This window comes from Mytilus trossulus, chromosome 8 (genome assembly GCF_036588685.1).
Source record: "Mytilus trossulus isolate FHL-02 chromosome 8, PNRI_Mtr1.1.1.hap1, whole genome shotgun sequence".
NCBI lineage: Eukaryota > Metazoa > Mollusca > Bivalvia > Mytilida > Mytilidae > Mytilus > Mytilus trossulus.
Window position 1 is genome coordinate 16,985,512 of NC_086380.1, and position 15,012 is coordinate 17,000,523.

At 30.9% G+C, this 15,012-nt stretch overlaps 1 protein-coding gene across 1 annotated transcript in view; it reads right to left on the minus strand.

Annotated features, from left to right (window-relative positions):
* LOC134727401 (GATOR complex protein Iml1-like) overlaps positions 1–15,012 on the minus strand; it is a 104,472-nt gene that overhangs the window by 47,553 nt on the left and 41,907 nt on the right. The window contains exons 22-28 of the mRNA XM_063591782.1: positions 12,924–13,016; positions 8,706–8,816; positions 5,125–5,266; positions 2,451–2,652; positions 1,837–1,922; positions 1,392–1,566; positions 145–227 (exon numbers count right to left, since the gene is read on the minus strand). Coding sequence (XP_063447852.1) covers positions 145–227; positions 1,392–1,566; positions 1,837–1,922; positions 2,451–2,652; positions 5,125–5,266; positions 8,706–8,816; positions 12,924–13,016 — 892 coding nt within the window. The remainder of the gene's footprint in view (positions 1–144; positions 228–1,391; positions 1,567–1,836; positions 1,923–2,450; positions 2,653–5,124; positions 5,267–8,705; positions 8,817–12,923; positions 13,017–15,012) is intronic.

Sequence of the window (15,012 nt, forward strand, 5' to 3'; positions counted from 1 at the left end):
ATATTTCTTGTTACATTGAAGACCTGTTGGTGACCTTCTACTGTTGTTTTTTCTATGGTCGGGTTGTTGTCTCTTTGATACATTCCCCATTTCCATTTTCAATTTTATGTACACAATCTTACACCATTCAGATCTATATCATACCTGTCATTGCCATCAATAATTTTCTTCGTGGCTGGTATATTGATAGGTAATAGTAAGAACCTGCTTCTCCAGAACTTCAATGACTGCAAATACAAATCACAAATTGTATTTTATGATTATAGAATAAACAATCGCAGAATTCAAATAGAGAAAAATATTCAATGAGGGACCATAAACCACATTGATCCACAAATGCTCAAGTTAAATATTTTTCAATATTTGAATTCTTCGATTAGTTATTCTTTTAATAACATTGGCAAATGGCTTTTTTTATGAAATTAAAGTAGAAAATGAAAGGAACTATACCTTTTTCTACGCCTTCACACTATGTTTTGATCTGATGTTATCAATGTCTTGGCATCGCCTATTGTTGTATAAAGTCAGAGAATTGAAATAATCACACTATTTTCACATGTGAAATTATCCATTTTTATTTCATTGGGAAATCAATGTAATTCATTGGAACCAATGAAATAATTATAGAATAAGGTGTCGCCTTCCCCATGTGTACATGTTCCAGACCATATGAGTATTTGAACTGTAGGTGTACGGTCTGGACTGTATACATATACTTGTATGGTCGGACCATACTCGTACTGTCGAACCAAATGAGTATACGCATATGGTCCAGTAGAAGCTGATTATTCATGTAATTGGATCATATGGGTTAAATTTAAACAAGCATTTATCACAATCTTCATTTTTAGTTTTACAAATTGTTATTATCACAATCAGATGCATGGATAAAATGAACAAACAAACAATTGAAAATAAATATTTGTTTAATTGTATATCTGAATGCAATTTTGGTACTCTCGCCCAAGGTGACACAAGTTACGTAATATTTTTTACATTACCAAAGTTGCAGTTCATGTTCCTTTGCATTTGCATATTTTTGTTCAGTTGCTAAATATTCTAAAACAATTGTCCTCCCACATTACGTTTACTTTGATATCTTCAATTTCAGTGATCAAAATTCAATTAATGTATTACAGATTGACATACTTAATACAGATTTTAAATTACAATTAGCGTGAATTTTAAAAAAGATTAAATATAAAGTTTTTATTTCAATTAAAATTAAACTATTTTATATTAATTTGAGAGTTAAGTTATGTTGATCTATTATTTACATTTGTATCTAATAAACGTGACCAACTTCTTAATATAAGTCAGACTGTACGCGTAGGGTCCAAATACTCATATGGTCTGGAACATACATATGTATTAATAAAAGTAGTTCCTACCTCTAACAGACCAAAATCTCCTTCCCCATGTGTACATATGTATTGATCAAAGTAGTTCCAGTTGTAGTTCTCTAACTTCTCATTTTTAAATTCACTCCACGAGACATCATAACCCAGAGAATCTGGTACCTTAAACCTATATCTGTAGGAGTAGGACAAGGTGGGCTGCTCATGTCTGGAAATGTAAATACATGTATGTTTAGTATTGTAAAAAATAATATCACCGACTCTTCATTTATATGATTTTGAATCCACTAGACAAGTACTGTTATAGAAGAGTAATTTTAGCTATAAATTTATAAATACAGATTTTTCAGGGGTTAAATGGTTAAAATATCCTAAAGAACCAGCATTAATTGAGGAATAACAGTACTGTAGTTGAAGAGTTGTAACTATAAATTGCAATTTGATGTTCACAAATGCAGTTTTATTGGCGACACATTACCTTGGTCTATATCTAGTGACAGTTATTGTTGATCCAACTCTTCTAATCTTGTGAAATATCCTTCCAATACTCAGATGATACTCCTCCTGCAATAAACAAAACAATTATTCTAGATATGTGATACATTTTCTAATATTTGAGGAGGTGTTTTCTCATATGCCTAATTATTGATCAATATTTCTTCTTTCTGGATAAAAGAATATTTTTTCTTTTCATAACAACTTATTTTTTTTCCACATGAAATTGCATTTGAAAACTTACTTTCGATTTTGGATTTATATTTTTGAGGTTTAATCTATTACAATACTTTATAAGCATTAAAAAATAATTTTAGAATACTTTGTCAAAGAATAATCAAAGAAATAACAATAAAAAAAAATTCCTGGACAAATTCTGTGGATTCAGCCATTTCATGGCCTGGGTAAATGTTGTATTTTCGTGGCTTTAATTCAGAACACATGGAATTTTTTATTTCATTAAACATTTCATGGTTCCTTATGCATAGAAAATTCACAAAATAGTACTCAAGAATAATGATAAATTCACCGTATTTATGATATACAATTCAATTTGAATGTTTATAATGTCAAACTGAATACATCACTAGCACTTACAGAAGGTTCCTGTCTTGGCCTAGCTCTCATTAGCCCCATGGAGTACTGCTGACCTGGTACCAGTTTAGACTGGGATACAGGACTTGTACTAGCTGACAGGACAATAATTTGGAATCCCTGTGCCAACCTAGATGATATCAATTCTCTGAAAACTTGAACAGTTGATAGGGGTTTCTTAGGATTGATTTTATCTGAATCTGATCTAAAAATAGATAAATCAAAATTAAAGCCAACAAATATTAATATTCACACAACAATATGTATGTTTTCCACTCTGTTTACATGGACCGTAATAGACTTAACTACAAAATTTTTAAGTGGTCAGAAGTTTGTAGCTTAAACGGACATAAATGTAACCAGATGAGGGCGCAGCTTTATACGACCGCAGAGGTTGAACCCTGAATGGTTGAGGCAAGTATGGACACAACATTCAAGCTGGATCCAGCTCTAAATTTGAATTGTGATTAAATAGTTGACACAGCATAGTTTTCTGACACAGAATGAATGTGTTCTAATGAACTTAAAATATTTTTTTTCTCTTAGAGCAATTCACTATGCTGTTGAATATTAATCCTCTCAAAAAAATGTTTGAAGAATCTTTTTTTTTATTTATGAAATTTCAAATGAGAAAAATTGAACCCAATTTTTTTAATCACATCCCCCTTTCCCTTATTCCAAAACTAATCTCAATTAAAATTTCTAATGGAGTTTGCAACAATAACTACTCATTTAAATACATCATAAAAAGTCTTGCTATTGCACAATACTGTGAAATTGAAGATTTCTTGCTATTGTGCAATACCATACAATGGAAAATTTCTTGCTTTTGCACAATACTTAAAATATAATAATTTTAGATCCTGATTTGGACCAACTTGAAAACTGGGCCCATAATCAAAAATCTAAGTACATGTTTGGATTCAGCATATCAAAGAACCCCAAAATTTCAATTTTTGTTAAAATAAAAGTTTAATTTTGGACCCTTTGGACTTTAATGTAGACCAATATGAAAACAGGACCAAAAATGAAGAATCTACATACACAGTTAGATTTGGCATATCAAAGAACCCCATTTATTCAATTTTTGATGAAATCAAACAAAGTTTAATTTTGGACCCCGATTTGGACCAACTTGAAAACTGGGCCAATAATCAAGAATCTAAGTACATTTTTAGATTCAGCATATCAAAGAACCCAACAGATTCATTTATTGTCAAAATCAAACTAAGTTTAATTTTGGACCCTTTGGACCTTAATGTAGACCAATTTGAAATCGGGACCAAAAGTTAAGAATCTACATACACAGTTAGATTCGGCATATCAAAGAACCCCAATTATTCAATTTTGATGAAATCAAACAAAGTTTAATTTTGGACCCTTTGGGCCCCTTATTCCTAAACTGTTGGGACCAAAACTCCCAAAATCAATACAAACCTTCCTTTTATGGTCATAAACCTTGTGTTTAAATTTCATAGATTTCTTTTTACTTATACCAACGTTAAGGTGCAAAAACCAAGAAAAATGCTTATTTGGGTCCCTTTTGGCCCCTTATTCCTAAACTGTTGGGACCTTAACTCCCAAAATCAATACCAACCTTCCTTTTGTGGTCATAAACATTGTGTTTAAATTTCATTGATTTCTATTTACTTAAACTAACGTTATTGTGCGAAAACCAAGAATAATGCTTATTTGGGCCCTTTTTGGCCCCTAATTCCTAAACTGTTTAAACCAAAACTCCTAAAATCAATCCCAACCTTTCTTTTGTGGTCATAAACCTTGTGTTAAAATTTCATAGATTTCTATTCACTTTTACTAAAGTTAGAGTGCGAAAACTAAAAGTATTCGGACGACGACGCCAACTTGATAGCAATATACGACGAAAAATTTTCAAATTTTGCGGTCGTATAAAAACCCTCCCCTGTTTAACAAAACACAAAAAGAAAATTTTGAATCATCACCAAAAAGTATACAGAACTTTGAATTAATATAACAAAAAAGAGTGTTAAGTTTTTAAGCAATAATCATAAATCGTTTTTGAGATACGGCATTACATGTAAAAAAAAACACCTCCCCCCCTTTTTTTTTTATACAATACTAATAACTCAAAAATGAAATTTTGAATCACCAAAAAGTATACAGATCTTTAGATTAATATAACAAAGACATGTGTAAGGTTTTAAGCAATAATCATAAATTGTTTTTGAGATATGGCGCGACATGTGAAACCCCCCCCCCCCCTTTTTTTACAAAATACTCAAAAACTCAAAAATGAAATTTTGAATCATCACCAAACAGTATACAGATATTGAGATTAATATAGCTAAAAAGTGTTTAAAGTTTTAAGTCATAATCAAGAATCTTTTTTGAGATACAGCATTACATGTAAAAAAAAACACCTCCCCCCCTTTTTTTTTTATACCCCCCTGTTTTAGTAATAAAGTGCTGTAACTCAAAAAGGTTGAAATCTTATTTTCACCAAAAAGTATACTGATCATTTGACCATCATAAGAAACAACTATATTAAGTTTTATGAAATTTGGATAAGTCGCACAGACGGTCGGACGGACACCTGACATTTGTTTACCATAATACGTCCCGTCAAAAACAGTTTACATGGTACATTTCAACTTTATAAAGATTCAACAAAAGAAAATCATAAAGAGTAATATCATACTGGTTCATATCAAAGTTAACATCTTCTGGAAGCAGGTTATAATCCGATACCACATAATCATTGGTCAGACTTTGTTTTTCAGGGAAATAGTCTGTTGTGATTGGTAGAGAGGCTGGCATGGTCAATGACTTCCAATCAACACCTGCAAATATAATCAAAATATTTTTTAAAAATTGTAAAAAAAGAAAGAATTTGCAAAGATGTTCAAAATTATCTATTGCTTATTATACAAATTATCTTCATTTATATGAAATCATTTATTACACACAAAACAATTAATATGTCAGATACATGTACCTATTTATTGAGTCAAAGTATTTGTGATAGTAAACTACTATTTCATTTAAATTGTTATTTTTTAAGATCCAATAATATTTTGTAGGATTCATAGAATAAGAAAGTAAATCCCTACGTTAATTGTCTTATTTATCAAATTGATTTATCACAAAGAAAGTCAAATATATAGTGCTCCCCAATGACCATTGACATGTAAACAACAACAAACGAGTATATAATAGGGGAGAATATGGGGAACTATAAATGATGCAATGTTCAAATTGATGGATATATGCAGATCTTTCAAAACACCGATCTGCCAGCAATCCTTCAAAGTTTCATAACATAATGTCTAAGTCTAAGGTAACTTGAATTTCTATACAGCTTTGAACATATTTTTAGAATATCGATGTTCTATAATTCTGTTTCATTAAAATTCCGATTATCTCAATTTAACAGATTTGTTCTACCTAAGTTTATTCTTACTTGAATTTCAAAAAGAAGTTTTTCACAATTGTTATGTGTTGAATTCCTTTTTGGTCCAGTAAAACAGCTTACTACAGGTAACTTTACCTTGAATATTTACTTTCAGACTTATTTTTTTCAAGCTGTTATTTTTTCTTAATCTACGTCTAATAACTTGATAATATTATTATACTAATTTATTAACCATCTTTTTTTTATGGAATGGGGACTAATAATTGAATTATAATGTTAATTTAATCTTTCATTCTTTTACTCCTGTGACAATTAAATGATAAGATTATTCAAGCACTTATATGGATAAACCAGCATGTGAAATACTTATGATGTCACCCTGTTGATATCAAAACAGCTTTTCTGCCTGTTCCAATACAGAAGAATGCTGCATGGCCTATGAGCTACGGGTAATATGTTCACTTCTAGTTACAAATGATTTAAATATTTGTAGGCCAAAAACGATATAATGCTTTCCACTATAAAAAGCTCTAAAAGAAAAAGCACAATGAATAAAAAAGCTTTCAAAAAGCTTCACTAAAATCTATTTAGAGCTTATTTCTAAATGCTTGTAGATTTAGACTTTGGTTGGCTTGCTTGCCTTGTTCGTATAAATGCGTGATCAATTATTGTTATAAAGATTTATGATATCTACAAATGATACTAATAAGCAGAGTTAAACCTGTAAACAAGATAATGTTAGTACAGGTTTAACTCAATTTATATTGTTTGCAGATGTCAATCTTAATTACAATGCTGGATCAAACGTTTATACACACAAAGCATGCAATCCAACCAAAGTCTTAATCTACATGCATTAGGAAATTAGCTTTATAAGCTCTGTATAATTGTTTGGCAAGCAATCATAACAAAACATGAATTTAAATTTGGCAATCTATACTTAAGCTTTACGTTAATGGTGCTTCACCAAACAAATTGCATTCACCCATTAATTGTATCAATAAATCTTAAGGCTAGGTCTGTCTAGGGTAATTTTTATATTATTATGGTCAAACAAATAATGTTAAGTTGTGGTGAAATTTTATCAATTTTAAATCATCAACATGTTGTATCTAAGAGGAAGTTAGTTTGTGCATGCATGTGTTAACACTAAATATCATGTTGGAGCAAATGGGCTCAAATTCCTATACCTAATAACCCTTAAAATCCAAGAGAAAGTATACATGAGGCAATACCACACCTTCAATCAAAATAAAAGAAGAGTGTCTCCATGGAACACAGATGCTCCCTTTGTAAATACATGTATACAGTGTAATCAGCATTTTTCCATTTTTAAAGAGACATTATTCAAGAACCCTTAAAATGATGCCACCCAAATTCAAACTTGTTTGAGCTGAAAATCCACCTCCAGATGTGGGATTTTTTCACTGCAGTGCATTGAAGACCCATTAGTAGCCTTAGGCTGTCATCTGCTTTTTAGTCAGGTTGTTGTCTCTTTGGCGTATTCCCCATTTCTATTCTCAATTTTATTGATCTGTGTTAAGTGGTTATAAACATTGTGTTAATTCCTCACATTTAGTTGTCCGCAATATAAAGTTAAGAGTGTGGTAACAGCAAATTCAGAATTTTTTTCAAAGGAACGTACACCATGTCCACATAGAGCATAGAAACATCCTCCACTTTAAAAATGTTGCTTTAAATAATTTCGTTTCAATAATATTTAATTTAGATATGAAAGTACACATAATAAGAGTATTAACCTTTTAATGAAGTTAGACGTGTTGTTTTGAAGAATATACATATATAGACATGCCGTCTTAAAACCTCACAAACAAATACAAAACACACAAACAATTATTAAACACAGAAAATTATAAAAGACGATAACAAATAAAGTCTTAAAAATCTGTAAAAAGAAATGTATAATTTGTTAGTAGAAACTGAAAGCATTATCTGCACTGCAAACTAGGTCGCTGTTGTCAAATTATACCTGACAAAAAAAAATCAATGAATGTCAAAGACTTGAATTAATAAGATGTATGAAGTTAAGAAATATGGTTTGATTGCCAATGAGACAACAATTAGTCCTTGTGATGTCATGTCATGTGATATTTGTTTCAATAGCAAATATATACAACCTCAGATGATTTTTTTTACTACAAAGAACCATGATATCTGAAAGATCTTATTATAAATAAACATGTTATTTCAAAGGTAAATGGCTATTTTTTTTTACAAAAGGCATGGAGCACAATGTGGGAACCTTTTAGGAGTACCCAAAATTAACCCTCGCAAGATAAAATAAAATTAATTGAAAAGAAGTATGGATGGACAAAAGGCTTTAAAATTTTATTTTTCTTGTTTTAATAATGAACACTTTCAAATTGGCCAATATAAAAAATATTTTTTGTCAGATATAATTTAACAAAAATAAATCACACCAAAGATTATATATACTATGCATTCATACCTGTTAAAATCTAGTTTAATATTAGCTGTTACTTACAGACATACAATAATATATTAGCAATCAATTTTATAATAGTATATTTATAATTTAGGAGCATATACTATGTTAAGAACTTCATTTTCTTCAAATATTTTTTTGCAAACTGTTAGAACAGATTTATTTATTTAATTTTATGTTTCATCTTTTAAAAATAAAGATGAGCAGCCTTATAAGACCAACATCAGAATTTTAACAGAAATGAAGCATTTACAACAGAAATAAAAAAATGCAAGTAGTAAAGCAAAATTCCCACAATGCACCTCTGCATGCCACATAGTGCTTTTGTAAATTTTGGACCACAACATTTGAAGAAAATGGTGAGAAAATCTACAAAAGGTAAAAATACACTAATTCATACTTATTCCGGCACAAAAATTTTTGGACTGAAAATCAGTCCCTAGCAGAGGTTTAATCAAACATGACTCTGACTGAATATTTCTGTGACTTTCGGCTGGCCGCCAATCAGTACCTGAAATTCAATATCCCACTGAACATTATTATAATGTAAATATAAACAAGATTATTCCTTATTTATGTTTTTAAATTATTGTCTCCCTTGTTTGAAATTTTTTGTATAGAGTTGCTTTTTTATATGCAGTTTTAATGCAACATTATTTTTTATTACTAGCTAGACACAAAAAGATGGAATTTATCAAAGATGTTAACAGAACTGCATATTTATTTCAGTGAGATTAAACAAGAATGATTAGAACATGTCTTTCAAGAGTAAAAATTGAAAAAAAGGGGTTTTAACTTTTACGGCTGAAGTCATATTCTAGTTTCATTGGCTCATCTAATTAACAGTGAGCTCAAACTAAATGCTTCTTCCCCTTCCCTACATTTTCCATCATTTGTTTTGTTCCAATTAAGCAAAGGTTAGAGAAGTTATCATATGGAAACATTTTTTTCTGACACAGTGACACTGATTAACGTTATGCTCTTTAAAATATTTTCTAGGAGCATGACTTTCAAAGCACTTTTTGTGAATTTTCCATGGACACAGGCAATTATGGGTCATATGGTTCCCATTTTTAGAAGCAAAAATAAAAATAAAATACAGGAAACATTATCAGCTGGTAGAAAATGAGAGTATAGATTATAGAGGACAAATATGGCCACTTCTGATGACCTAAGAAGATGCCAAACATTGTTTAAAGAAAAATACTTTTCGTATTCCTGTGACCTTTCCAATGCCTACTAATATGTACATGTATATAATCATGAATAATTGGATAAAGACTAAGAAACAAATAGTGAATCAAGAATAATGAAACAGCACTGAGACTGGCAGTGTATTGTTACTGCTGTGTGAAGTAGACACAAAGCCGCATCTATAGAAAAGATACAATGAATAAATAAGCTGAAGAAGAGCTGAAGTAGACTTCAGCAGAATTGACTGAAAAAATGTTTACTAACATTCAAACAACAACTAGCTGGTCTCTGTGTTGATCAAGAGGTGTGTCATATATGACCCCACAAGCAATGTATGTCTATTTGGACAGTTAGCATGTTATATGTACTAAAAGCCTAATAAAAAGAAAAAAAGTATGAGTTGAAAAAAATGAAAACTACATTTTATATATTTCATGCATTCAAGGCGCTTTTCTGTATTTACCTTTATCAGGAACACTTAGAGCCGAATATTTGAAAACCAATGACTTGTGAATAACAGATAAAGAATAGAAAATGGAAATGATATACCTTGCTTTGTAAGAATAATAAAGTAGGAAGTTAATGTGTATGAAGTTTACAAATAGTTTATACTAGCAAAGGAATCTGTGTCATAAAAAAAATACATCAAGCACTATGTGTAACTGCAGTGTGCTAAGGGAAAGTCTAGAGAAATAATGTGTTTTTATTATCATACTTTTTAAATGAAAAATAAACAATCAACAACTGTCATTAACTTACTGTGTAATTTTAACTGAATATACACATAACTACACCTATGTCATAAAGATAAACCAGATATTTCTGTATTCATATTTTTACAAGTTAGGAGATTTCTTTTTATTTACATGATTTAGGTAAATCAAAATTTTCAACCACTATAGTTTGAAATTTCTTGTTTTATTAATTGATATGCAATTCATGTAATGTATTTTAAAAATAGATATATGCATAAAATATAACTAGAGGCTCTTAAGAGCCTGTGTCGCTCACCTTGGTATATGTGAATATTCAACAAAGGACACAGATAGATTTGTGACAAAATTGTGTTTTGGTGATGGTGATGTGTTTGTAGATCTAACTTTACTGAACATTCTTGCTGCATACAAATATCCCCATCTATAATGATTGGCCCAGTAGTTTCAGTTGAAAATGTTAGTAAAAATTTACAAATTTTATGAAAATTGTTAAAAATTTACAATCTGTTTGTCTGAAATTTTCAGGGCAGATAGATCTTGACCTGATAAACAATTTAACCCCTTGCCAGTTTTGCTCTTAATGCTTTTGTTTTCGAGTTATAAGCCAAAAACTGCATTTTACCCCATGTTCTATTTTTAGCCATGGTGGCCATCTTGGTTGGTTGACCGGGTCACCAGACACAATTTTTAAACTAGATACCCCAATGATGGTTGTGGCTAAGTTTGGTTTAATTTGGCCTGGTAGTTTCAGAGGAGAAGATTTTTGTAAAAGATTACTAAGATTTACGAATAATGGTTAAAAATTGACTATAAAGGGCAATAACTCCTAAAGGGGTCATTTGACCATTTCGGTCATGTTGAATTATTTGTAAATCTTATTTTGCTGAACATTATTGCTGTTTACAGTTTATCTCTATCTATAATATTATTCAAGATAATAACCAAAAACAGCAAAATTTCCTTAAAATTACCAATTTAGGGGTAGCAACCCAACAAGAGGTTGTTCGATTCATCTGAAATTTTCAGGGCAGATAGATTTTGATCTGATAAACAATTTAACCCCATGTCAGAATTGCTCTAAATGCTTTGGTTTTTGAGTTATAAGCCAAAAACTGCATTTTACCCCTATGTTCTATTTTTAGCCATGGCGGCCATCTTGGTTGGTTGACCGGGTCACCGGACACAATTTTTAAACTAGATACCCCAATGATGATTGTGGCCAAGTTTGGTTTAATTTGGCCCAGTAGTTTCAGAGGAGAAGATTTTTGTAAAAGTTAACGCCGGACGCAGGACGACGATGACGACGGACGACGGACGCAAAGTGATGAGAAAAGCTCACTTGGCCCTTCGGGCCAGGTGAGCTAAAAATATGCAAAAGAAAATTTCCTTCTTGTCCAAACAAAAAAAAATTCATCAAATTATGGGGGAAAAAAATCATTGACATAAATTTAAAGCATAAGCAAACACCATGCAGATTAACCAGAATGCAACATCATGCAAAACAATAACAACCAATCAAAACATGGAAAAATCTACAAAGAACCATGTGAAGAATTCAACTAAAGTAAAAGGTGCAAGATTGATTAAAGTAACTGTCTTGAGTATTATACACAATGTCTGCAGATATTATAAATGTCTATAGCAATCATGGGAATGATATAGGATTTTTGTAGATGTTTCTGAGTATATATAATATATAAGCTTAATATTTATGCAAAATAATGTCAACTAATAAACTGCTTTCTCCTGTATTTTTTGATAGTATAATTCAAATATTGAAATCAAAATGCAGGGCCAAATAATGATATGGAAATGAAAAATGCCAATGCAAAGTTTAATTTTGGACCATTTGGACCTCATGTGGACCAATTTAAAAAGAGAGATCAAATTTCAAAAACTTAATGAAAGGTTAGATTCAGCTTAAGACCCCAAGAATTCAAGAATAAAACCCCATTGAAATTGGTCAAGAAATAAGCAATTTATACAAAGTATTAGAAAAGTATTTTGTTTTTGGCCCCTTTTTCCTAAACAGTAAGGCCATACCCCCAAAATCAATCCCAACCTTCCTTTTTTGGAATGGAACCTTGTGGTACATTTTTAAAAAGATCCATACACTTACACATTAGTTATTGTCTGGAAATAAGAAATTCTTATTTTGAACCCTTTTGGGTCCCTTGTTTCTAAACTTTTGCAACCATAACCCCAAAATCAATCCCAACCTTCCTTTTGTGGTTTTAAACCTTGTCTTTAAATTTCTAAGATTTTTGATTTTTTAAAATGCCTAGTTGATAAAGTGAGTATACTGTTTTAAAAATATAGACAAATCTTCATGGTTTTCAAACATATTGGATACAGATCTATTTTTTATTTACATTTGATAGATTGTTGGCGTTTTAGATGGTAAAATAAATGAAATCAAACACAGAATATGGAAACAGGTAATAAACCATGAAAACTTGTATCATATGACTATTTTTTGTATATGGAGAGGTTTCAAAAACAGTGAATATATCATTATAAATGTAGTCTGGACTATTTTGTGTGTATAGATGGAGAGGTTTCAAAAACGGTGAATATATCATTATAAATGTAGTCTGGACTATTTTGTGTGTATATAGATGGAGAGGTTTCAAAAACAGTGATTATATCATTATAAGTATGGATTCCTCTGATTATAAAATATGACAAATCAAACGTTATACACAAACCTGTTGTCATTTCTGGACTCCATTCCTGCTCCCCTGTGGGACCCCACAGATACGATTTGTCTTTAGCTGATTTACTTCGCCCGGACACTGAACCTAAGTAGTAATAAATTCATGACAATATAATTGATAACATGAAATGGTCATATATATATAGTGATTGTTCTACATCCTACTTAATTAAACTATCTTTATATATGTGTTGTAATTTTAAATTATAAAACTAGTCTCCCTATCTAAAATATAGACTTTCTCTATAACAACTTTATCAAATTAGGAATAATCCCTATAAATCCAAAATCATTAAAACATGTCAAATATAGCAATTGCAGCTATGTACTTTGTGTTATGAGCAATACATGGATATTGGAGTAATAGTGGTGAGTAATATCCAGAGTGTAGCAACATATTCAATTATCTGGATAGAATTAAGAAATAATTCATGGGGGCTTGAATAAATCATGATTTTACCATGGGTTGGCCCTTTATGACAAATATTTTATCCCTGGCTTATGACAAATATTTTACCCTGAGCGATGGCCAGGGATAAATAACGACATAAAGAGACAACCCGTGGTAAAATCTAGATATATTCAAGCCCCAATGAATTATTTCGATTCTAATAGGACAAATACATCAATTCTCTTGGATTGAAGCGCTCTAGGTGGAGGCAAATATTGGCCATTCCCATAAATAAACTCACTATTAAATTGGCGTAAAGGATCGGAACAAACTGAATTAGCGTCATGCTTGAACTATTTAAAATAACGTTAATAGAAAGTTTTGAATGAATTTAAATGATAATTTACTTATATGTCTTAAATGTTTAAACAAATATGGCTTATAACACATTTTAGCATTGTGTGTTTACGTTTCCATATTATGATGATTTTCAGTTTTACAAGAGTGTATTTTCCTGTAAAATGCTCATCTTTCTATGACGTCACAAAACTCATTCATAAAAAAGCATATGACGTGGGAGTACAATCAGAAAAGCCCATGCAATATTTCAAATTTTACCTCAGCTGTGTACTCAAAGAGTTTGAAGGACGTCATGTTAGAATAATCATTATTCACCACATTTATGAAATAACTACTTTTTGTGGTTATTGCTGTTTTTGTTAGGCATTTATGGTTTTTATGCCCTCAAATGTTATAACCTTTTCACTTTCCAACATATTTGCCTATACATTTCCTGGTTAAAGATTATGCAACCAGTTGCTTCGCAGCATTATACGACCGCAGATGTAGAACCCTGAACAGATGGGACAAGTATGGACACAACTTTTAAGTTGATACAGCTTTAAATGTGGATTGTGATTAAATAGTTGACACAACATAGGTTTATGTCACATTATGATTTGGACCCTTTGGACCTAAATGTAGACCAATTTGAAAACTGGACCAAAAATTAAGAATCTACATACACAGTTAGATTTGGAATATCAAAGAACCCCATTTATTCAATTTTTGATGAAATCAAACAAAGTTTAATTTTGGACCCCGATTTGGACCAACTTGAAAACTGGGCCAATAATTAAAAATCTAAGTACATTTTTAGATTCAGCATATTTAAGAACCCCAAGGATTCAATTTTTGTCAAAATCAAACAAAGTTTAAATTTGGACCCTTTGGACCCTAATGTAAACCAATTTGAAAACGGGACCAAGAAATAAGAATCCACATACACAGTTAGATTTGGCATATCAAAGAACCCCAATTATTCATATTTTGATGAAATCAAACACAGTTTAATTTTGGACCCTTTGGGCCCCAAATTCCTAAACTGTTAGGACCAAAACTCCCAAAATCAATACCAACTGTTGTGAATGTTAAATACCGCGGCAGTACCTTTTAGTAAAAGTAACGTCGTTCCGGGCAAATTTGACAGTTGCCGATTTAATGTTACGAAATTCCGCCAACATGTGGCGTTCGGAAAACATCTTTGTTTTCTAGCTTGTTATGAATCCTACATTTCTTTAGTTACTTGTATTTAAATGCATTATATTGTTGAATCGGTGTCGAGACTTATATGACATTGTGTTTGCTTTCTTTATAATTCATATTTCTGTACGTACTGACAGTTGTTTAC